This window comes from Amphibalanus amphitrite, unplaced genomic scaffold (genome assembly GCF_019059575.1).
Source record: "Amphibalanus amphitrite isolate SeventyFive unplaced genomic scaffold, NRLGWU_Aamphi_draft 000179F_arrow, whole genome shotgun sequence".
Lineage (NCBI taxonomy): Eukaryota > Metazoa > Arthropoda > Thecostraca > Balanomorpha > Balanidae > Amphibalanus > Amphibalanus amphitrite.
Window position 1 is genome coordinate 163732 of NW_024881674.1, and position 23924 is coordinate 187655.

Consider the following 23924-nt stretch of genomic DNA (forward strand, 5'->3'; position numbering starts at 1 on the left):
ACCCAGCGCATAACTTGGGAACCAATAGAGCTACAGCGACGCGGAAAAGCGCATTCGATAGCTCTTTCACAGATATTTCCGTGGATTGCTCTCAGATTTGACCTGAGGTCAATGGTTTAGCCTCCAGCCAGAGGACAAATCAAGAGAGCCACGACATTACTTTTACCAGCATCGTGCTCCTCTCGTCGAGACGTGTCGAATGACCTATAAGTTGAAAATTTGACCTCAGGTCCAGGTCATGACCTGACCTTAAAGGATGCATATAAGTCGATCCATATCGTCGAACGGAACACATCTGACGTGTCTTCACCGCTCTAGCATAGACCTCAAGAGACGTGCACGTAAAGTTATAGCAAAAAAAAAATTCTAATGACCTTTCATGACCTGAGATGACCTGGAGGGGTCACGCGTACAGCTTTCCGATTCAGTGTGTCATGTTTATGTACTCATGGACCGATGTTTGAGAGGGTTTAGAACGACATTCATCAAAATGAGGCGCATTTCAATTTTCTCCCATTGACTTATAAAGGAGAAGTCGCAAAATTGACCTGACCCTAGGTCACAGATATCAAAATTCCAAGATGTGCTTTTATACATACTTACATACAAACATACTTATACATCATACATCCTTATACATACTCATATGAATCGCTGAAAGTTTCAAAGTGATCGTTCGGTCGGAGTATACCTACAGCGAGCCTTTGAACTTTTCAGCTGAGGTAGGTAAGGTCACTTAACTTGACGTTATCTCATGGTGACCTGACCTTGAACGAACGGGGTCTGAAATTTTCACATATGCGGAAAATATGTATGAACAGGTGTAAGAAACGACAGCCGGCCCCGCCGTTTTTGGACATTCGCGAAAAACCTTAGGGGGGGGGGGGGCGTAAAACGCTGGGTGGGGGGGGGGGGGGGGGCGGGGGGAGGCCCACCCACCCAGCACGGCGCGGGTTCAATATCATCATACCGTTTGCATTTTTACTTTCCCGCATATCTGATAGCGGAGAAGAGGGGGTGGCTCAGGTGGCTGAGGGCTGAGTGGACCCCAATCGCATTTACATAAATAGTTAGCGTAAAAATCGGTGGATAACAACAATACTTATGCCATTGTTCTTCTTGGCCTATGCTGAACTGTTCAGACTGTGACCCAAAGGACTTTTGGTGGTTTTTTATTATAAATTCTTCAACACTGCATTTTTGTTGCATAAAATGGAACGTAAAGTCAGTATCAATCAATCCCAAAACTGGCGAGATTCATGGCCCCATGTTGTGCATATGGTGATTTACCGATGAAGGAAACTGGTAGCGATATGGCAGCTGTAGCATGAGAGATATACCGGCGCAGCAATACACATTACGGCGCAGTCAAAGTCACTCGTGAATCGTGTTCAAGCATGAGTTTTGAGTGCGTTGTTACGTTGTTGTGGTTAGAATAAGTTGCAAAACAGTTGCAAAAGGTGATATTCACGTTTTTTATTATTTCATAGTGTGCGCTGTTTAAATAAGTTAAGGCTGTATATAGGGAATAAGTCACGTTTGCGGTTACTATCATGCTCTGTCTCAGAGCGAGAGCATATCAATATAGGCTACAGCTCAAGCTCGCGTTCAAACATCAACAGATGCTCGTTATTCGTAGATGTCATTTGAAAAGTCAAAACGGGACGGTTTATTTGATCGATATTTTTTGTCTTTCAAAGAAATAATTTATTTCAGAAACATCAGGGTATTGGGTTGGTCGAATCCGAATGCTTGAGCCTGATGGCTACAGGCTACGTGTCAAAGCTATAGAATGCTATGCCGCACCCAAATTAAAAAGATGAAGATGGGTATATTGGCAAGATTCTTCAAGATATTGGGCATTGGGTTGATTTGAGTCTTTGTCCCTGTGTCCCTAGATTCCATACCTTTGACTCTAGCGTAACCAGACAAATTTTGTATACGGCAACTGCAATCCAAGCTGTTATCCACTATCTCTTTCAGTATCACTGAAGCTGAGGTCCACACTAACTTAGCTGCTTTCCATGTTATTCAATGTCCTGAATATGAAAATAATTCTAAGGCTAGGACAGGGGAAATAATTTTTTTTTTGGGGTCTGTAGCGTCTACACTCTACAGTCTTTACTCACCCCTATAATATTGTTCCATTGGATATTTGTGGAATTCTGTGCTACTTAGCAAAGAGTTCAAGTATGAAGCAACCTCTATGTGGTTTGAATAAACCAATGGTCTAACTATTCAATATTTTTCTAAGAACATGCCTGTCAAAGTATGTTATCATCTTTGAGTTTTGACTAAATTTAGAATTGTGAGGCTAAGTGTTAGATGATTTTTAGGTATTTATTGATTATTTATTTTTAGATACCTTCAACAAAATCCTCATACCTAATCTACATATTGGGCTCTCAATTACTAGGTCGTTCAATAAGTAAGGTAAAATGTACCATAGTTCATTTATTTGAGGAATTCAAGCAAAATCAAATATGTCATCTGAATCTTTGAAAAATTGTCTACACAACCTTCGACACTGTTTTTAGGAGTTTGGTTCATTGTCCGAACACGGTACGCGTGAAACCATTGATGCAGCAGAGTTCCGTTCTAAAAATCCCCGGTTTGTCAGACGAGCCAAAATTCACCTCAGAATGGGTGATTTGACCCTGATAGTGATGACGCTATTGCCATTAGCAATGCTTGCTGGTGAACAATTGTTACGACGATTTCGACAAGAACACAGCAGTGTAAGAGGCAAAGTTCTAGGTAGACTCGTACCCGCATGCCTCTCTGGATTTGGCACAACCTGTAAAGTCGGGGAGCTGATTATGGAGATCCAAAGCATCCGTGACTGTTTTCATGAACAGAGTGAAGTGTTATGTCGAAACAGTTCTAGGCATCATCTGATATGCTTCATATTAGTACATACAAGGTCTACACGAGGTAACTACAGAAAGAGCTCACTGAACAGCAGGACGCCCCACAAGGCATCTGCAGTGTGGGGTCGGCTTTCCTTTAGCAGTACAGGGAAGCTGAAATACAGCCGTGATCTGGCGCCGTCCCACTTCAACCTGTTTGTTTGGACCACCGGAAAACCTGCTAGGTACTTTGGAATCTTAACTGATCAGGCAATCACAAAAAATAATCAGGACATGGCTTTGGAATAGCAATAAGGAGTTTTCCAAGCAGGATTTCAACGCCGGGAGGAGTGCTGGGATAAGCGCGTGCGCCTAAACGGTGATTGGATGTAGGGTCGAGTTCCATAGGCTGGGGAGGCTGGGCGAAGAGACCTGCTAATAACTGCTTATAGCCAATTTGTAGACGAGATTTCAATGAACATATGTTGCTAGTTTTGTGTTGTTGCACCAAAGGTAGACTGAAATACGTGTGATTTTACCTTACTTATTGAACGACCTAGTATGATGACTTTTAGGAGGAGAGCACTTTACTGTGGTCTGCAGTTAGACTATGCTTGAGGTTACATGTAAATGGCTAGGCTACATGTAAGTAGCCTTTGATTTTGAGTTTTAATGCCACATGAATCATGATGCATCTGTGTTTTTTTTTTCAGTGCAAACTGCAGAAAGATTATTGTCATATGCAAATAAAAACAATTATATTTATATAGCTGCCAATGTCATTGTTATTGTGATTCCTCTTCAGGTCTGGGGGGAGGGGGGGGTGTTGCTGCAACATTCTAGATACATTATGCTATGCATAATACTAAAAATGTAAAGGACAATGCACATATTTTTGACCACTTTAATGTGTCTCCAGGGGTGATTATTCAAGATGATTGTTGAAAAGCCAGATGCATTGAAGCAATGGATGGCTGATATCTTGGAACATATGTAAGTGCATGCAGCTTCTTATTTTTAATTATTGTGTTGTAATGCAAGCTAAATATTAGTTTGATTTGTGTACTGCTTTCTATGATTGGTAATCACTGAGGTCTATTATAGGCGATCAGTCTCAGCCTCTCACTTCCCAGAATATGTTTTCTTTCTCAACCTATTTTTCAACTGAACACTGTCCCATCCCTATGTACTTCTTCTGATCTGCCTGTTTCATTTACCGCTGACATCACCTCCATGTGACATTACAGGTCTGACGCACAACCAACCAAGCTAGCGCGCTATGTGTTAGCGCTAGTACGCAAGGCGAGCTCGCCGGAGCGACTGCGCACCACCATGCTCGAGCAGCTGGATGTGTTTCTACACGAGGAGACTTCTCTGTTCGCCGATCGACTGCTGGCAGCTCTGGCGTCGGGCGCGTATGCGGTTCGACCCGCTGAAAGCCGCGTGGTTACGTTACCCGCGGCCCCGCCGCCCCGCCGGCTGGTCCAGCTGCCCCCGGAGGAGACAAACAGGTGAGGGAGTGGGGTGCTGAGTGAGGGACTGGGAGAAAAGGGTGTGGGAGTAGGGAGTGGGTCGAGAGTGATGATTGGACGATTATCTTGCCAAGTGCGTCATTTTCTTGGACGTTTTGCGTTTCAAATGAGCTCTACATATGACTCTTTGTGGTATCGATTTATTGTTTTATCGATTGAATGGGAGACGTATACGAAGTAACTGTTATGGAGCCAATTTCGATGTTGTATGTTAGAGTATAGTATTATTTGTGTCAACTTCTTATGGTAATATTTCAAATTATTCATAAACTTCAAGTTCATCATCAAATGCTCTGTTGTTTTTCGCCCAGTTCCCCCGGCGCGCCAGCCGTGTCGGACCGCCTCGGTGACAAAACTAACGGCACTGCCGCCGGTGCCGATTCTTCCGCCCGTCCGAACAGTAACAGCATGAACGCCTCGAGTCGCGACAGTGGAAGCCCAGCCGAGAACTCGACAACAAACGGTGAGTTCCGGCATATTTCGATTTGTTGGCTGGAAGATCGGTGTTGGATAATTCCATGTTCACGAGGTTTTTGAAACTGTTGTTTTCGCACATCCTAGTTTCCATTTTATGTTTTATAGTGCTTCTCATCATCATATTTTAAATTACTGCGTTATTTTGATCCCTCTGTTTAAGCCCCTCTTTTCCTTCCTCTCCCACTAACCACCGTTTCTCTCCCCGCAGGCACCTCAGCGCCGGCGTCCGCTGACGCCCGTCCCGACGCCCGGCCCGACGCCCGGCCCGACGTTCGGCCCGACGCCCGACCCAGCCCCTTCACCGACCTCCGTCACCGTCTGGGCGGTTCGCTCGGCAGGAGGCGTGGTCGGGACGCGAACGGTGAGTGACCTGCGCTCCGTGGAACCGGCCGACACCACGGCGCAGATCGCGTGTGCCGTGCCGGCGGAGATTTGATCTAGATGGGGCACGGCCACCTGCGCAATACGTGATTTGAAAGGCGTGGTGATCATGATGATGCCGATATGATGATGATGGTATTGGGACTGGATTCTGAGCTGTTCAATGCGGTGGGGTCGGGTGTAGTGTAGGGCTAATTTGGTTAGTACGTTGGGTTTACGGGCGCGTCTACTGCGGTCATTTGCGCTCGTAACTGAGTTTAGAGGGTTCAGCGTAGCTGCAATCGGTGTCGGAATTCCCGGTCAGAGTTGACAGTCGTGCGGTGTACTGGCTGGGTACATTGTGTATTTGGGTCCGCCCAATGTCACCGTGATGCGTCGGAGTAGGGGCTATTGCGCTGCTTTTTCAAATCATGGGCGTGGCTAGCTGGATTTGCTGCACAAGCATGAGTCTCTCTCTCTCTCTCTCTCTCTCTCTCTCTCTCTCTCTCTCTCTCTCTCTCTCTCTCTCTCTCTCTCTCTCTCTCTCTCTCTCTCTCTCTCTCTCTCTCTCTCTCTCTCTCTCTCTCTCTCTTCTCTCTCTCTGTCTCTCTCTGTCTCTCTCTGTCTCTCTCTGTCTCTCTCTGTCTCTCTCTCTCTCTCTCTCTCTCTCTCTCTCTCTCTCTCTCTCTCTCTCTCTCTCTCTCTCTCTCTCTCTCTCTCTCTCTCTCTCTCTCCGTTTCTTCCTCTCCTTGCATGTGCATGTTCCTCTCACTTATCGTCGCATTTATCTCCCCTAAGATCAATGTTCAAGGCTGTTGCTAATATCGTATACTTGAGTTGGGATCTTCGGTGTTTAACGGTCAACTAACATGACTGGAGCTGTGGTATGGCATCCGGGTGGAAAATTGACGGCTTCAGAGTCCGAATGGACATTCAGACGACCGACTTGTATTTCCCAACTTCAGATCGTACTGAGGCGTGTAAGGGAAGCAGATTGGACATTTGAAGCTATCGCAGACGATTTAGCTCAAATATGGCCTTGTGTTTACCGCAAGGATTTCCATGTCGCTGTCAGAAAATAGCACTAAAGAATATCCGTTATCGCTTCCAAAACAGATGGCTATGCTTAAATGGAATTATCCTCGCTATGCTATGCTACAAACTCGTGTATTTCGCTCGGTCTTTGCGCACCAGTCCATCCGGCCGTTTTTACTAGAAATCCACCGTCCGATTTATGCACCTTATCTGAAGGTGCGGGTTCTCTGAGAATCATTCATTTACAAGGAGCACGCCATCGTCAATATTACCCCGATACAAAGCTCAGTGGCTGTTTTGGAGGATGAAGCAATATTCATTGTGTGCTTTTGTCTAAACTCGGTGCTATGCTTGATTGTTTTTAGGGAGCTTTTTGTCGAGAAAGCAATCTCACATTATGTAAGCCTGGGAGATGCCTTAGCTTAGGTTGTAGTTAACTTGCTTAGAACATGGCGGCTGTCTCATAACTCACCATTTTAGGCATGTGATCTACCTCGTAGACAGACCTATTGACATGTCGCCTGTTGCCATGTGACCTGTGGTGACAAGCTGTGAGATGTGACCTGACCTTTGATATGACGTGTGACGTGCTACACTCTGATCCGTTATAACCTAACCAGTGGCCTCCCCTGTGACCTGACCCGCACCCTCTCCCCCGCCAGAGCGCAGTATAGACGACAGCCCTTCGGAGTACAGTCCGGCGAAGGTGACCACTCCCGGCGGGCCTGCACCACTGGCTCCGTTCAGCCAGCCTCAGCCCCCACCGGCCGCCGCGGCAGCCGCCGGTGAGTAGCTAATAAACACAGCAGCGGATTTAGCACATATCGACTCGTTGATAGCTTTCAGTCAGTACTGACAACACACAGGGGTAGCCTCTGCGATATCCCTCGAATAACCCTAAGTGTACGGGGAGTGATCTCTATATGGTTACATGTCGTGTTGTCGGGTCATTATCTGTCACTGTGCTATGGCTAAGACTTGTGGCTTCGTGCCAGCTATTGTCTGTTCAGAAGCCTTTCGTAATCCGTGACGCCTGACAGTCCCGTATCGAGCCAGGTGTGAAAGGGAAAGGGGGGGGGGGCTATGTATTAAGTGTCATTTGGTATAGAAACATTCGTTAGCATCAGAATTTCTCTGGCGAATTCTAGTTCCGCGTTGTAATCCGATTGGACCGCCATTTTCATGAGACGCCTCTCTTTCTCCAGTCATGCCTGACTATCCTTTGTTGAAAATGGCTCGTCACCGGCGTAATATTCCATTTGGGGCATTGCTTCCTTGTATGATACTGGCCGGGACCGTACGTCAATCTTTTTGAGCGCGCTGTGGCTCCGTCAGTACCGCTTCCGATTCCAATCCGTTTGCGTGTCCCTGGCAGCAGTCTGTGCAGTGTGTAACTTTCATTTGTCTCCGTGAGTAGTCCCGGTAGTCGCATGGGGCTGTTATAGTACCTTCTGCGACCGGTCTTGCTCGTGTCATGTAGTTTCCGCAGTCCGTTGTCTCTGGCAGCTCATAGTACCATTTTAGATAGTCTCTTCGTCTTCCCTCGCTTCCTGAGGCTATCCGTGTAACATCCCGTGTCTCACATGTCTCCCGTTGTCTCTCCGCTGTCTCAGAGCCGTCTCATCCGGAGCCGATTGGTCAGACAGTGTGCCTTTCTTCCCTCCCGGCCGCATCTGCACGACAGCAGGTCTCTGCGCTGCCCTCTCAGACTGCCAGCGTCGATCAGGTCAGTTGGACGGGCCATGGTGGCGAGGGATCGAACTCCGCTCTTCAACTGACTTACGGCTTAATATTGATGGGTGTGCCTAGATATGTCACAGTGCGCATGCTGTTGAGGCGTCTCTGTTGTTCTGCGTATTGCTGCGTAGTGTATGTGCGGTACGGGAAACTACGGTCACGCGTTTCGCAGTAAACTCATCAATCCTGTCGCTTTTGTGGGATTTCCCACTAGCTAAACCGATTTATTTACCAGGCCGTTGGCGTCTTTGGCTTGCGTTTGAACAAGGATTGATTTGTCGTCCATTCCGCTCGCGACGCATTTTCTCGTGTCGTCTTGTAGCGGCGTATGGTCGCTCGCGACGGAACAATGACGAAACATATTTATAGTCACCGTGCAAACGTGTACGTGCTGACCAACGGTTCTCTAACCGGTGTAGCTATTTTATCGGGTAACTTTTTGAACGTTTTTTAGCTTGACGATTTGCTGCATATCGTATGGAGTGAGAACGATCGTAGGATGCTAAGCATGAACACTAGGATGCATTTGAAATCCATTCCACAACTTGGTATGACCGGGAATTATGTCGAGTGGAAATGGCGTAACGCTGGAATTACGTGACGTGTGTTCTGCGGACTCAACGCCTATCCACGTTTCCAAAAGGTGGCTGATATTTTCCGATGTTTTGAAATTCCCGGTCAGTATCTGATATGGCAGTCACTAACGTAAGTGCGGTGGGAAATCCACTTATAAATAAGTGGCGTTGGGAATAACAGCTTTCCGTTTTTGGACTTAGTGGGGAAGTTTATCCACAGCTGTTTGTCTGGAGACAAAAAAAAAAAACAGCTTTCTACATTCAGAAGTCATTTCTGATCGGAAATCGATGTTTTTATTTAAGTTAAAACAGTATCCAATTTTACCGATGATTTTTAGTGGAACACCTAATTAAATTGCTATGCACGTTATTCAAAATGCAATATATAACTCATTGGATCTCATTAGATTTTCGTGAAACAGCAGTCTCACAATTTATGCGCTTATCCAGCTGCGTAATCTATTTACTCCCAGATTTACTCTCAGCACCGTGATGCCTGAAAGGCCCTTCAAGTGATCACCCCAGCTACGTTTCACCAGACGGGGGAGGGGCTGAGAGGGCAGGGAGAGGGGAAGGGGGCGTATGGAGCGACACGGCTCGTGCCGCCTGCCCCGCCACGAACTCCCGAGATAGCAGTTTCAAGGTCACACCTGCCTGAGGCGTCCGTGCGTGGGGCGCCCGCCGCCGACTGTGGTATATTTAGCCGCGACGAGGGCGTCACACGCAACCGTGTTGGTGCGGTTGCGTCGTGCCTGCTCGTGCGTAGGCCGGCATGCGAAGTTTGTATTATTACGTGTAGTTGTCTTATGTGAACACAGGTCAAGCGGTTTAGCGTATGTTTGACCTCGCGTTAATGGGAGATGCGTTTTACGCTGGACAGGACACTATAATCGACCACCGCAGTCGACGCGCCCGTAAACCCTAATGAACGAACTATAATCACCTTATCGTGCCCCATATCCCCCTTTTTGTCAATCGTTCAGCCATCCTACACGCCCTATTTACAGCTAGTTGACGAGATACATGACCTTGTGATCGGTGTTTTTAACATGCCTACACGCCATTGTGGTCATTCTCGTCCACACTTTTATCGGAATTCGCACTATCTCGATCTGGTTTAACCCCTTTATCGTCATGCCTCCAGGATATTGTTCCGAGAAGTGGTCTGTCTTGCTGTACTTTTTTCTGACAGACATTTGTTTATTTCCATGTTGATTCGGCATGGCGGTCACGATTTTATCATCATTGGTGCCATAACTTGGATGAAACGGATGCTAAGGCTTTGAGATGACCACTTTTACCGGCGGTTTGCTGCGATTTATTTGTAGCTGTCATCCGCAGTGGCAGCGCTTAGCGTGAAACGGTTCTGCGTCGTTCAGGCTCTGAAGCTGAACGACCCTATTTCACCGGCCTGGTTCACGGCTCCGGTTGAGGCGTGTGCTCTCCGACGGCGGCGTGTACTCACGTGACCCTTGTTGACTACGACGTGCCTTGCTGTTTACCCGTTATTTATATTCGAGCATGAGTATTGCGAATACGTAGTTCTAAAACTTCCACTGGGTATCTTGCATCTAGTTAAAATCACATATCGGAATTTTACGCTTTCGGCCCAGTCTATGGATCGATGTCAATACAGCTTCTTTATCAAAGTAACACTGGTTATTTTAATAAAGCTGTTACTTGTTTCGTCCCTCGAACATCCATCAAATTGTGCCAGAACTGAGTTTAATCTGTAGTCATACTGCTATTCATGTCATGGATAGACTGGACATTTTACTCGATGGAGCAATACCACGACAGTCTGGCTTCATATTGTCGCCACTCCCATTTCCGTAGTCCGAAGACGTTCATCCTAATTATGAACGAGTCCGTGGCTGTGGTTTGAAATGTCATCACTGTGAATTCGTTTCGTCTCACCACAACAGACAGAGAAGATTTTATGTGCGAGCGCTCATGTCCTGCGAGCGCTCATGTCCAAAAACAGCGTCTGCTTTGGTGTAATTTCTTGAAAGATTGTCTGTGGAAATGACAAAAACATGTTGGTAGAAATGGTACATGGCTAGATATGACGTCGTCAACCAATCCCCGTTATGGAACCCTTGTCTGCGAGTTTACTGTTGATTCGTGTATAGCCGAGCTGACTAGCCATGTAACAGCTTCCTAAAAACACAGCTAAACCGATTACTCGACTAGTAAACACGGTGGACTTCCCCCAACGCGTCGTATGACTAAAATTTTGCACATGTTTCGAGTAAGCTGGGTATGCTTAATGCTTATGACTGTAGAATTCCGATGAGTACAGCAGTTAAGTTCAGGCACGTAGCTAGGATTTGGCCAAGGGAGGGGCGGAGGAATCCCGGGGGCCTCCTTTCTACAGGGGGCCTCCTCCCTAAAGGGGCCTCCTTTCTACAGAGGGTCTCATGCCTACACAATTACATATACAACATAATGCATTTACTTTTGTTCAGCTTTCATATGGCAAGCGCACTGGTATGTTTCTTTATTCTTACCGCTGCAGGCTGCAGCGGTAAGAAACATACGCATATCACAAGTCTCCGAGTGGCATGATAACGGGCAAAAAAAAAACTCGGGCGCCGGCGGCGGCCGGACCGCAGCAGGAGGGGGAGGATCTGCGAGGAATGGGAGGATACTGGATGACGGTCAGAGTAACACTTGGTGTATTATCATATATCGTTCAAGCGCTTAACCGTATTCCGGGCGGGCTCTGAAAGACTCTGAATCGGGCGGGGGCCTTTTCTGGCCCCCGTCAGAACTCGAAAAGCACGAATCGTAGCGACAAACGGCAAGGGCGTTTGATAGTTCGTTGAACGACTTACAACTTTTGTAAACAACTTTTTTTTGGGTCAGGTCAATATTGAGGTCGCCAGAGGTCATAACAAATAACATGGTTTATAACGACCTACATAGATAGGTCAACTTCAAAATCTAACCTAGGAAAGTCACGCTGGGTACCAATCGACGCGTCATGACCAGGCGAACGGTTTGGTACACTAACAACTATTTAGCCCCATCATGTCGTGATTTATTGGCTAAAAACTGTTGATGACCTCACCTCACCTCAGATGATCCTTCCCGGTGCTCCTGTCAGTAAATGCCACCTGGGTGCTTACAGATCAGATAATCTGACGTAATTCAGAAAGAATTGGGTGGTTTTGACTCGTTTTCTCGAAGCAGGACACAGTTCATTACCTATATTTTCCAATAGGCTTGTCACGATTCTGACCTTACTGACGTCTGCAAGATTGAAACTATACGGTTATCAATTCTTTCTGTGTGAATTATGCCACGTTTACTTGCTGTAAGTAACACATGGTTTCGTTAGTAAATTTTCCTAGGTCCAGGTGGTTTGCTTCATTTACGCCGTAGATGAAACAAACAATCGATGGATAGGTATAGGTATATTAAGTTCCCGGTCAAATAAATTATTATGAGTTGTGCGAAGCATGGCTATGGGAATATCACCACGGTCTATTAAATGGTTTGGGTAATTGCATCCATCGTAAAAATACCTACACAGCCACAGGTATATATTACAGAAATGGGCTGCTGTGTTCATGCATTAACCCGCGCCCTGCCGGGGGGTGTTAAACACCCCCCTGCAGTTTTCCGTGAATATCTAAAAAACGGCGACGCGGCACACTTTATTCTACATCATTTCTACACATGTTGTGAAAATTTCAGACCCTGGTCACTTAAGGTCAGGTCACCAGGTCAGGTCAAATGACCTCACTACATAAAAAGTTTTAATGTCTGCCAAAGGTACACGGAGTGACCAAACGCTTTGAAACTTTCAGAGATGCAAATGCACAAGAGCGACAAAATGCAAAAAATGTATGTCTTGGAATTTTGATATCGATGACATAAGGTCAGGTCAATTTTGCGACCTTAAATTGAAAGTCGCCTTTTTAGACGGAAGTCATTATAAACACTCTAAAACACTGAATTACTAGTATCTTTGACACATTGAACATGAAAATGGCACCCGTGACCCTTTCTATAACCCTGAGGTCATCTCAGGTCACGAATGGTATCTGACTGTTTTTCGCGAATAACTTTTGATAGAGGTATGCTAGAGCGATGAATACACCTTAGTTGTGTTTGGCTCGACGATACGGATGGACTGATATGGATCTTAGCCCTTATCGGTCAGGTCATGACCTTGACCTGAGGCCAAATTTTCAAGTTGACCTTTCAAGGTCAATTCATAGTTCATTCCACACGTCTGGACGAGAGGAACACGATGCTGGTAAAGGGAAGTTCGTGCAAATTTTGAGACGAAAGTTATCGCCGAAAACTGGTTTCCGAAAATATCGGCCATTTTGGCAGTTTTTGCGGCCACTGCAGGTAAAACCGTTGACGGGAAAACCGCTGACGGCACGCGGCATGATTTCTCTGAGCGCATTTATACAAATAATTTGTCTACATAGAATAGGGCCTTCTGTTTACAGAGGACCTCCTCCCCTGTCCCTTCCTACAGTGGGCGGCGACGCGGTTGGGAGTCTATTCTGTACAGTTTCCTGAGTTCTCAGTTTTCACTATAGTGAGAACTGATAACTCTCTATAGAGAGTAGCAGGGACCAGAAGCCAGAAGGTAATTTGCTCACAGTGGGCCTCCACTCTATGTACTTAATATACGACGCTGTCTTTGACTACCGGGGGCCTCCTGCCCACAGAGGGCCTCTTATCTACAGAGGGCCTCCTCTCTGCTGAGGGTGTCTCTCTCTCTCTCTCTCTCTCTCTCTCTCTCTCTCTCTCTCTCTCTCTCTCTCTCTCTCTCTCTCTCTCTCTCTCTCCAGAGGGCCTCCTTTACAGAGGGTATCCTCTCTACAGAGGGCCTCCTCTCTAGTCTCTACAGGGACCTCCTCTCTACAGAGGGCTTCCTATCTATGTAGGGCCTCCTCTCTTCAGAGTCTCGTCTCTACACAGGACCTCCTCTATACAGAGGACCTCATCTCTGCAAAGGGCCTCCTCTCTTCAGAGGGCCTTCACTCTACAGAGGGCCTCCTTCCCACAGAGGACCTCCTTTCTACTGAGGGAATCCTCCTCTACAGAGGGCCTCCTCTCTTCAGACGATCTCCTCTCTACAGAGGGCCTCCTCTCTTCAAAGGGCCTTCTGATTTCAGACGGTTTCTTCTTTACAGAGGGCCTGCTCTCTACAGAGGGCCTCCTTTTTTACAGAGGGCCTCCTTTTTACAGAGGGCCTCTTTTTTACAGAGGGCCTCCTTTTTGCAGAGGGCCTCCTCTCTACAGGGGGTCTCCTCTCTAAGGGGGCCTCCTCTCTACAGAGGGCCTCCTACCCACAGAGGGCCTCCTGTCTACTGAGGAGTCAGAGGGGCCCTAGCGGTCAGACACAGACACTAGTGGTTATTCACAGGAGATGAGAAGGGCCCTAGCTGTCACTTGTCAGGCTGGTCAGAGGGCCCTGATTGTTCTGACGTCATTTTTTAGATTCCCGCGTGAATTTCGTTCGCCTCCGACGTGATTTTGGCCAACGTGGGCCTTCGGCCCACGTTGGATTCAGGCCGAAAGGATTCAGGCCAACGTGGGCCTTCGGCCCACGTTGGCCTGAATCCTTTCGGGGGGCCTCCTGAAAACCCCAAGGGAGGGGCGGGCGCCCCCTCCGCCCCCCCCCTTGGCTACGTCCCTGGTTAAGTTCTACGGGCTATTCTGAAAATGTATATGTGACTTTGACTTCATGTGCAAGTGACTTTTGAAGTTTATTGTTTAAATTTAAATACTTGGTATTTTATCGTTGCTCGAAGGGCAAACCTCACTGCTCTTCAGAAAAACACAGACAACATCGTCACAAAACAAGTTTTTTTTCGTAACCGCAAGTTTGTGTTTTAAAGTTGAAAACACCATTCTTTACAATTGTGTTTTTGCTGATAAGCAAGCGTAGGTTCCCAGACAATTTCGCATAACGTGAAAAATAGATAGACTATAATTTTGAGGTCGTGCCTTTGTCATACGACCAGCATTTCTCGCATATCAAATATTTTATTTCTCATTCAATGCGCCCCGGTGGGGTCTGTTTATACTGCGACCTGGTGGGGGGCTATTTTTGCCCCCCTCGCATCTCCGGAACTACGGGACGGATACGCAAAATTCAAACGGCGTTCGAAAGCCCTGTCAAATTTGTCGTGGGAAGTCCAATTTCATTGACCTCGGGGTCACCTATGACGTCACAGGTCAGGTCAAAGATAAAATGTTTTGCCGGTCACGGGTCTTCTAGGGAATGCGCTATTACATCGAGTGAAACGCATTTTATCGAAAATCAGCGATAGCGCGTCAGTTGCGTAGTACCTACATATGTTGCTATTAGAGGTCACTGATAATACCTACCAGGTCAGGTCACCAAGGGTCAGCAGTCAGCATACTAACCCAATTTCACTAGGGCTGTGTGATGTATGTTTCATGGCCAATTTTTCATTTCAAACTCAATGGTGTTGGTTATAAAAACATCAGGAACAGTTTAGGCCACTTCCTGGTGGAGGTCAGGTCAAAAAAGGTCAAATTTTCAAGTTGATATTTTTGCTTAAAATGGGTATCGAATCGATGCAGCTCGTCACGGCGAGTCTAATGCTGGTCTTTGTTTTGTGCTTCGTGGTCTAGAATTGCTAAAAATTGAGTGAAAATTTGACGTCATCAATTTTGAACAGTTATTTTCGCTATAACTTGGTCAAAAAGAGTTATCGATCTAAAATTTGGTATGTGAATAGAAGTCGGTAGGGGCTATCACATATACGAGTATACCGTTTTTTTTCGAAAATCGAAAAACTTTTTGGATTTGTCGGCAGTTATATTCTAAAAAATATTTTTGGGGGTCAAAATTCGAAAAATGCAAAATTTCGAGATCGTAGTTTTGTAGCCCTAATAATTCTACACCTTTTGTGTCTTGAACGTTTTTCTGTATCTTCAAAGCTATAGGCCTGACAGCTCTTCCCGCGAAACCTTTTTTTTTGGGCCGTAAACGGCAGAACATGACGTCACTCTGACGTCATTTGCGGACAACCTATCATAGCCTTTGGAAATTTTTTTGGTCGCAATGTGTAAAATTGATGCCCGGGAGGGTGCTGAAAGTTTAGTGACGATCGGCGCAGTGGTTCTGGAGATATATCGAAAAGTCCGGAGGGGGGGGGGGGGCAAAAAATAACCCCCCCCCCCACCAGGGCGCGGGTTAAAAAGTGCATGTCGTCTTCCACCTGGCCTCTACACCTGTGTGCGATTCAACACTCCGATGACCTCTGAGGAAATTGTCTGGTTATACGCGCATTTTGTTTGTCTTTGATCGTTAATTAGCACACGGCGTGACGTCAGAGCGGTTCTATCCGCTCGGCAGGCTGGTCAATGGATTAATACGGTACTGTCTGACTGGTATGGTTGGCCTGTGACCATCCAGGGCAGGGACACAGCTGGGGCAGTCAACAGGGGTCAGGGGAGGTTTTTGTTCGATGACCTCACGTTCGATTTATTAATCCTTAGGTTCTTTTACATTTGATGGTTGGCAGTTGCAATGGAACTGTTGAATATGATATGTGCCTTCGATTCTCTGAAGAAGTGTTATTTCAATCAGACCTGTCGCTACGCCAGATGAATTGTCATGTTCTTTGACAGCTGTAACTGTGAAACTGGATTCGAATAATTTATAACTGAATTGATTTGTCAGATCATCGTTCCATGTGATCCGATCTGTCGTACATACAAGGCTCACAATCCAGCCGACGTGTTTTGTGCTGTCGAATTACGTGACCTGATCTTATCTGACGTAGTGACCTGACGTGACCTGGTCTGACCTTATCTGACTTGACCTCACTTACAGAGCTGCGCGCGGCCCCTCGACACCTGCAGTCTCCACCTGAAGGAGATTCCGCCTCACCTCAACCAGATTATGCCGCTCAACGACTACATGTCGGAGTTTGGCCGCGTCGTCAACATACAGGTTCGAACAGGCGCCGCGCCCTCTATGCACCGGGGTGGGGAGTTGTCTGTCCACGTCAGTAGTACAGGTCACGGGCTTCAGTCTCTTCACGTTCTGTCCTGTCTGCACGACGTCACGAGTGATTTCGTCAGGGACGTGTATTTAAATGTAAATTATCAGATAGTTACACGGTAAATTGATTTTTTTTCTTGATAACATTCCTCGCGAAATGATTTGCGTCGCTAATCAGACATCTGGTGGATTTCGTTTCTGATACGGTGGGCGGATCTGAACTATGGCCGGCTGTCGTGTGGCGTTATACGGGTCAGACTGGGCAGGTTGGTTCACGTTCTGTGATGCATTCGCCGGCTCTCGGGGGTCAGTACGGGCGGCTGACAGTGCTAGTCCGTCTGTACTGGCGGTGGTGTCTGGGCGAGGGCCGGGTACCGGGTAACTTTGTATACGTCGGAGGCCGTTCGACCTCAGAGCGGCATTTGACGTGCCAGGATGGTAAGTTATTCGGTGAGTGCGGTGTGGGTTGTGCCCGGTTTTCGATAAATGCTGATTCCCCAGGCTCAAGTTTCCCTATTGCGTCACGGTTGCACTGCGTCTCGTGCCTTACACAGCTGTGACACGTGCAACAATGCCTTGCACTTCAAACATGTCAAAAATGGACGTGCTTGGTATAGTTTCCCGTTTGGGGCTGTACCGTAAGGCGTGGCCTCCATTGTTTCCCCGAGTCCGCCGCTCGTGATTCCAGGACGCGGCCCTCTCTTGTGGTTCCCTTCCTGGTTTTTGTGATTCCCGTGCCGCTTCGGTGTCGTTCCTGCCCTCGGCACACGCCAACTTGTCACAAAACTTATCGTAAATCATGACCATGACATGCTAGGCAGAATGCTTTGAAAGTTAGTAACATACAGGGAAGTGACACATGTCTCGTGCTGTGTGAAGGACTCTGTGGTTTGTAGATCAGATGTGTATTGTTTGTCTTTTTGTTATGCTGATCCGGTTTGCAAGGCTCATGAACTTTGCGTGCCATCTGCGGCGACGTACTTTATTCGTAGCCTTTTCATTGTCGGTATGCTCGTGTCAATATCATTCAACGGCGCTTAACTCTTACTTTCATTTCAGTCACGATTTACTGTAGCTGTGTCCTTTACAAACTGCATGCCCAGTATCTATTACTGCTCTCATGGGGTGTCTGAACAGACAGGACCTTTTTCCTGCTGAAAAAAATGATGTAATCAGGCTCACGATCGGATAGCTCTCACATCTTCTTTTCCCTTGTTATACGTATATGGGCTCCTTGCATTTATTTCAACGAACTTCAGTCTCAATCAGGATAGAAGAAACGAAGAATGCCGATTCAAAAGAACGGCTCTTTTGGTTGCAAGTTACATCTCATAATGCGTGTGATAGCTAAATCTTAGCACAGATACATGTTGATAGATGTGTGTGATCTTCATGTTTAAGTTGTATGTCGGCTTTATCAAAGACCGTGTGGCGAACCTGGGCATAGCTGTTTTATTGTGTCTTTTCGTGGCAGAATGCGGTGATAATATGCAGATAATATCGTACTACGAGTTCCTTGCGGTATTCGACCTGTAATATTGCTTCATTTGTACAACTGCTCAGGCCCATTGTGAAATTTCGCGCGCTGAAAATGAAAACATGCGTAAATTCCCTAAAGTTACACCCTATACTCGCCTTGTACGTTATTTATCAGACAGGTGATATGGTAATGGTCCGAGCCGTGCCGCGGCCTTATCTTTCCTGGCCTGATTCGTCGTCTTGCCGACACCTGACTTCTTCGGGTCATTACCCTTCATTCGGATATAATCCGTCAGTGGTGCTCGTAATGTTTAACAGCTCCTGACCTGACCCTCCAGGTGTCGTTCGGATACAACTCGTCAGCGGCGCTGGTTATAGTTATCTGACAGCCCCCGACCTGACCTGACCTGACCTAGCCTGGCCTTTTCCCCAGGTGTCTTTCGGCTGCGATCCGTCGGCAGCGCTGGTAACCTTTGACAGCTCTGAGGAGGCTGAGGCGGCCCTCTCGTCTCCGAAGCCAATCCTCGGCTGTGCTCAGATCTCAGTTCGTCCCCATGGAGACAGAGCGGCCTTTGGCGGGCGACAGGTGAGATGTATGGTAGTCTGAGAACCGCAGATCTACAAAGCCGTGTGTTGTTGCTCAGACGAAGTGTTGGATTCGTGAAAATGTTTATAAAGATGCGTGTAACGGCGGTGGTACTTTGTTGTTTTCTAAGAATTGCGATGTCATATTCTTGTTTACTCTGCCGACTGTGACTTTGCGTGAGAAGTGGTTTGTTTAGTGGTTACGGACCCGCTTTCTTGTAATAACGCCTCGAGATTCTTCTAATTCGTGGCGTAAGGTGTGCGCGTATCTCTCATACACCGTTTTCTCACCGCAGATGGCGTTATCTGGTTTAAAACGAACTGTGGCAAACCCCGACGCAGCACGACGGAAAAGTGAGCTCGACTCCGTATCACAAGCATCACATCTACCACAAAATAACGGTGATACAGCTCCAGCATATCCAGATGACTCGCCAGCGGCGTCCCAGGAACAGGACTCGGCCGACGATCAGCCATCAGCACCTGAGGTGTGGCAGGCACTTCCACAGTCACAGCAGCAGGATCAGACGTCGGCAGGACTCTCCACGGAGGAGACAGCGGAGGCGCGCCGTCAGAACCAGGAGATCGCAGAGGCTCGACGCCAGGAGATACGCCGATCGCAGGACCTGCTGGCTGCCAATGTTGCGCTGGAGGCCAAACGCAAGGAGAAACGAGAGGTGAGAAATAGTGTGGAGGAAATTATGGGTGCGCACGCTTTGCTTTCATGTTACAGTGGATAGATGCCACGTGATTTAAAAAAATGTGAGTAAATTTGCCCTTTTATTGTTTCTCATGTCTTTTCATTGCAAACTGAATGCAAGAAAATTCGTTAGCGCATGATGGGCGAATAACCGCTTAGAATAGCATACTCATACTCAATATCAGCCTCCTTACCAGTTCAGCCGGTCTTGAATTTACTGCCGTGTGCCCCCTCAGGCGGCGCGCCGGCTGGCGGCCGAGCTGCCCACGTGTCCCTGTCCCTGCCCCTGTCCCTGCCCTGCCCCCCTGCTCACGTGTCCCTACCCCTGCCCTTTTGTCCGTCAGGCGGCGCGTCGTCTGGCGGCCGAGCTGCACCGCCGGGAGGCGGACCTGTTACAGCGGCAGCTGGAGCAGCAGCGGCACCTGCTGGCGCGTCTGGACAGCCCCGGTCTGCGGCCGGCCGAGCGGCAGGCGCTGCTGGGTGCTCTGCGCGCCCTACAGGCCGCCTCTCAGAGCACGCGCGCCGGGCTGACGGCGGCCCTAGAGCGCGGAGCGGCGCCCCGACCGGCGCCCGCGCCCGCCCACAGGGCGCCGCTGAGGAGGGCGCACCCGGCGGATGGAAGGGAGGCGGGGACCACGGACCAGCCGGCGACTAAACTGGCGGCCGGTCTGCCGCAGGAGGTACGGAGTGGTAGGGGCTATCATGACAGATAGACGTCTTTAGCTGAGAGGGCGCCAGCTGTTGTGGTGTCTTACATGTGGCGGTGTCGACTACGTAGTACTTTTTTTACAGCAAAAATAGGAAAGCGACATTAACGTTCAGACACTTTCAATTTCCTACATAATTATGTTCAGCTGTTCTTGGACTGCGAGTTACGCCCATCAAAGGAGACCGCCGGGTATCTATCAAAGGAATTACTACCATTCTTCCTAGACTGAACGGGAAGCATTGGACCCTATGCCAGAAGTAGTTGCCTGACCTGCTGTGTCCCTTCCCCAGACTGAGCGTGAGGTGCTCGATCTCGAGCTAGCCTTATACCAGAGGCAGCTGGCAGGAGCGGAGACGGAGGAGTTACAGCAGCGGCTGTCCCGACTCCGACAGGCCGCCGTGCCGACCAGAGGCCGCGGCAGGGGTGCCAGGTAGGACGGGGATGCTCAGACAGGGCCGTGACAGTTGTTACTTCGTGTTCACGCTTAGGTCGTGACTCAGAGTCTGGTTGTGCCAAGTTCTAGCGCCTTATGCGTTCTATTCTCCGGTTACTTTAGGTGGACAACTTTGGTAATCTAGCTTTTGATAAACGAAAGCCTTGCACGCTTCTTGATGGTTTTGTCTATAAACTGCCTAGCTTATTTTGAAGATACATTGGCCTTGTTCAATGTCCATTAGCATTTTCCAAGCGTTCCATTCATCTCTGACCACCCTCCTTCCGCAGAGCGCGTGGTCGCGGGCGAGGCGGTGCCGGCCGCGGCGCCGTTCCCGGTCGGTTCTCATCCATTGATCGGCGACCGACCACCCTCATCGTCTCCGACTTCGCAGCGGTCGGCCGGGCCGCCACCGTCGCCCATTTAACGGTGAGGAGAGGCAATGCGACCCCAGGCCTGCTGCCTGGTTTATCACTGTTGGGGTTTGAGTTTGGTCGAGGGAATTGGTTATCTGTTTCTGTGTTCTGTTTCTCTAATACCCTATGCGCTTATGCTAAGAACTTTCCTGGATTTTGTCTGCGTTTCAGCTAGCAATAACATTGTGTCAGGTTGTTGGTTATTATGGGTTCCTACCTATATTGTGTTCCTATTCATTTCTGCAGATCAAGTCTTCTTCTGGTGCTCGTTGCACAGCACTCCTGTAGAAATTATCGCTTCTGCAGATATTATTTGACCTCTAATATCCTCTCCTTTCATCAGAGGTTCGGCGAGGTGACAGACTGTCGGCCGGCCGGCGACACTGGCGCCGCCCTGGCGGTGACCTTCGGTACCAGGCGGCAGGCGGAGGCCGCGCTGGCAGGGGGCGCCACTGTTGGCGTGCACCGGCTCACCCTCGGCTGGCCGCTCTCGGCGGCAGCAGCAGCGGCGAAGGCGGCTACTGATGTGCAGGTATGTTGCGCGGTGTGCACGGGAGCTGATGACAGCTATTCATTGGCATTGGAGATGTTAATCAGATACCAACTTCTTGGTATACCAATACCAAACCGATACCAACTTGTTATTGGGTTTTTCAAGGCTAATGCTTTTGGTATTTTGCCGGCATTGTCAATCGTCGCTTATGTAAAAGAGGCTGTGAATTTGGTAAAAAGTTGGCATTTCCCTCATTTTCCCAAGTCGGCTCGGTTTTGGTATTTTGCCATGGTTATTGCTGGTATTTGGTTTGGTATCGGTATCACAATTTTCCGTTATTGACATTTATAATTGACATGACGTGTAGTTATTGTAGTGAGTGAGGATCGATTGTTCATTGATATGATTTGGTACGATACGATATCATAACTTTTGCTCGTGCCCATACTTAGTCTCGAGTTCCATTGCTATTATTGTTCTTATCAATTTCATTTCAGCTTCAGCATTAATTGCACAGATCCAAGACGAGCAAATATTTCAACCATGTCTGTTACTAGGACTACAGCCCTGCTTATCAACACCATCCCACACCATCCACTGTTTGACAGACTGTCGAAATGGACACCGGCGCCGACCAGGCAGTGGACGCTGACGCCGCTGAGTCTCCGACCAACCTCTCCGACTTCGAGGACGACGAAGGAGACGATGCTGACGACGAGGATGACCGCTCGTGGCGGCCGTAAGAACGGTTCTGCCGCAAACGGTGCGCGCAGAACGGCCCTACTGCAGACTGTGCACGCAGAACGGCCCTACCGCAGACAGAGCGCGCGGAAAGAGCCTGGACGCTATGGCCGGGGTTGAATCTCATGTTACTGAATGACTGGACTGACTGGAACCAAGGCATTGTTACATAATGGTCACAGGGTAGGAGTTGACTCGATACCAGTCAATTATGGTCTCGTTTGGCTCTTGGTGCGTTCCGGTGACTGGTTGACCTGCCAACTACCTCAGTTGGGAGGTGAATCAAGCAAATAACGTGGTGGACAATACTTATCGAAGTTGGAGTTCTATAAAACTCGCCGGTATTTTGCCTGTGACGCAGCCAGGCTGACTGCAGTTCTGGTGTTCGGATTTTATGACGGGGAAAAGTGATGTTGCTACTTACTCACCGTTTCAATGGTTGGAACTCGGTGTCTTCCAAATACCAGGGAGGACAAGTCTTTCAGACATGCTCGTGTTGGATTGCCGTTTCCGCGCGTGTGAAGTATAAACCGTTGACAATAAGGATTATTTTTGCTGAGATAACTCGTTGGGACTGGTTATTGTGAACATTGTCACCCTGCATAATCTGCACAAGTCGCATTTCGTGGACTTCTGTTTTTATCGTTACCACTCAAGATTTCCTTCGTTGTTATAACGATTGGCTCACGTCGCTACTTTGTTGTCCATGATGGTCTCACGTAGTAAACGTTCGTTTCACCTAAAACGCTGTCTGAACGGAATTGTGTCGTGTACCGTGTATGAAGTTGATACACTTTTGAAATGCATTTGTCTCGGGAGTGTCGCGATAGCAGCTCTGGAGATGGAAATGCAAATGTCGGCCTCTCCCTGCGAAGCCTGACAGACTAGACAGTTATTTTGTCGAACCTAATCTAGTCACCCCCATCTTTGCTAGGGCGCTGCTGTTGCCATGGATAATTTTAGAGCCCACCTCATAATAATTTGATGTGCCGTGTTGTGTGTCGTTACGGTTTCCTAGGCAACAGCCCGCCCTGAGTGATTGCTGTGCCTTAACTCGTGTGGTAACCGGTTTTCACGTTAATGTTCCCCGACTAATTATTGTTTGAAGTATTTAAGAAAATAAACGATATATATGTTTCCTAGGCTCGACTTTTATAGTGTCCCCATTATTTGCATGACGCTTGGTACGACCCAGGGCTGGAAAAAGTGTTTCGGTGGTTGTCGTCCAAAGAAAAACGGGCTTATTTGGTTGTCAACTCAAGATGTCTAACCCGCGCCCCGCTGAGGGTCCTTGATTTCCACGCCCTGCTCAGGAGGGGGGGGGGGGTCAAACACCCCGCCCTTTTAACTCGGATCCTGGGTCACGTAGTGACAAGCAGGAAACGGCATTCGAAAGAACGTCCGAAGATAAGGGAAGGGCGAAAATATGACATTCGTTTTGTAGGCTAAGTCAAAGGTCAGGTCACCAGAGGTCATTAAATGAAAGATATTGCCTTTCAATATTTTTTCAAAACCCGCGCACAACTCGGGAACCAATTATATAGAGCTGTACAGCGCCGCGGAAGATACTGCCCTTTTGACCCTTTCGGTGACCCTTCGACGGTGCCACTGGTCGACTTCCACTCACCTTTGAACAAAACGTGCTCAAGTTGGTACACTTCAGTCGTGCAGACGCCGTGTTCCTCGACCTTGGAAGTCCCGAGACACCATATCCCCGTGGGCATGTCATGGCGTGCCCTCCCCTCGGCCTCATCAAAACATTACCGGCACTGACACGGTCCCACTCAAGATG

General features: G+C 48.1%; 1 protein-coding gene across 2 annotated transcripts; it reads left to right on the forward strand.

Annotated features, from left to right (window-relative positions):
* Positions 1-1361: 1361 nt before the first annotated feature.
* LOC122383991 (RNA-binding protein 26-like) lies at positions 1362-23275 on the forward strand. 2 transcript variants are annotated; one of them, XM_043370896.1, is made up of 15 exons: positions 1362-1460; positions 3769-3842; positions 4097-4360; positions 4693-4844; positions 5067-5219; positions 6916-7038; positions 7867-7979; positions 16406-16525; positions 18489-18641; positions 18937-19317; positions 19685-20020; positions 20340-20479; positions 20773-20911; positions 21242-21430; positions 22000-23275. In XM_043370896.1, exons 2-15 carry the CDS (start codon positions 3784-3786, stop codon positions 22132-22134), a joined length of 2457 nt encoding a protein of 818 aa, XP_043226831.1. In that variant the 5' UTR covers positions 1362-1460; positions 3769-3783; the 3' UTR covers positions 22135-23275. The 2 variants fall into 2 exon arrangements, with proteins under 2 accessions (XP_043226831.1, XP_043226832.1); XM_043370897.1 differs by having other exon boundaries at positions 1459-1491.
* Positions 23276-23924: the final 649 nt, after the last annotated feature.

Bases quoted from the DNA above. Each gene is read 5' to 3' on its own strand.
- LOC122383991 (XM_043370896.1), top strand. From the start codon at position 3,784: ATGATTGTTGAAAAGCCAGATGCATTGAAGCAATGGATGGCTGATATC. The intron at 5,220-6,915 runs GTGAGTGACCTG...CTCCCCCGCCAG, and splicing joins GCGTGGTCGGGACGCGAACG to AGCGCAGTATAGACGACAGC. The intron at 16,526-18,488 runs GTTCGAACAGGC...CCTTTTCCCCAG, and splicing joins GCCGCGTCGTCAACATACAG to GTGTCTTTCGGCTGCGATCC.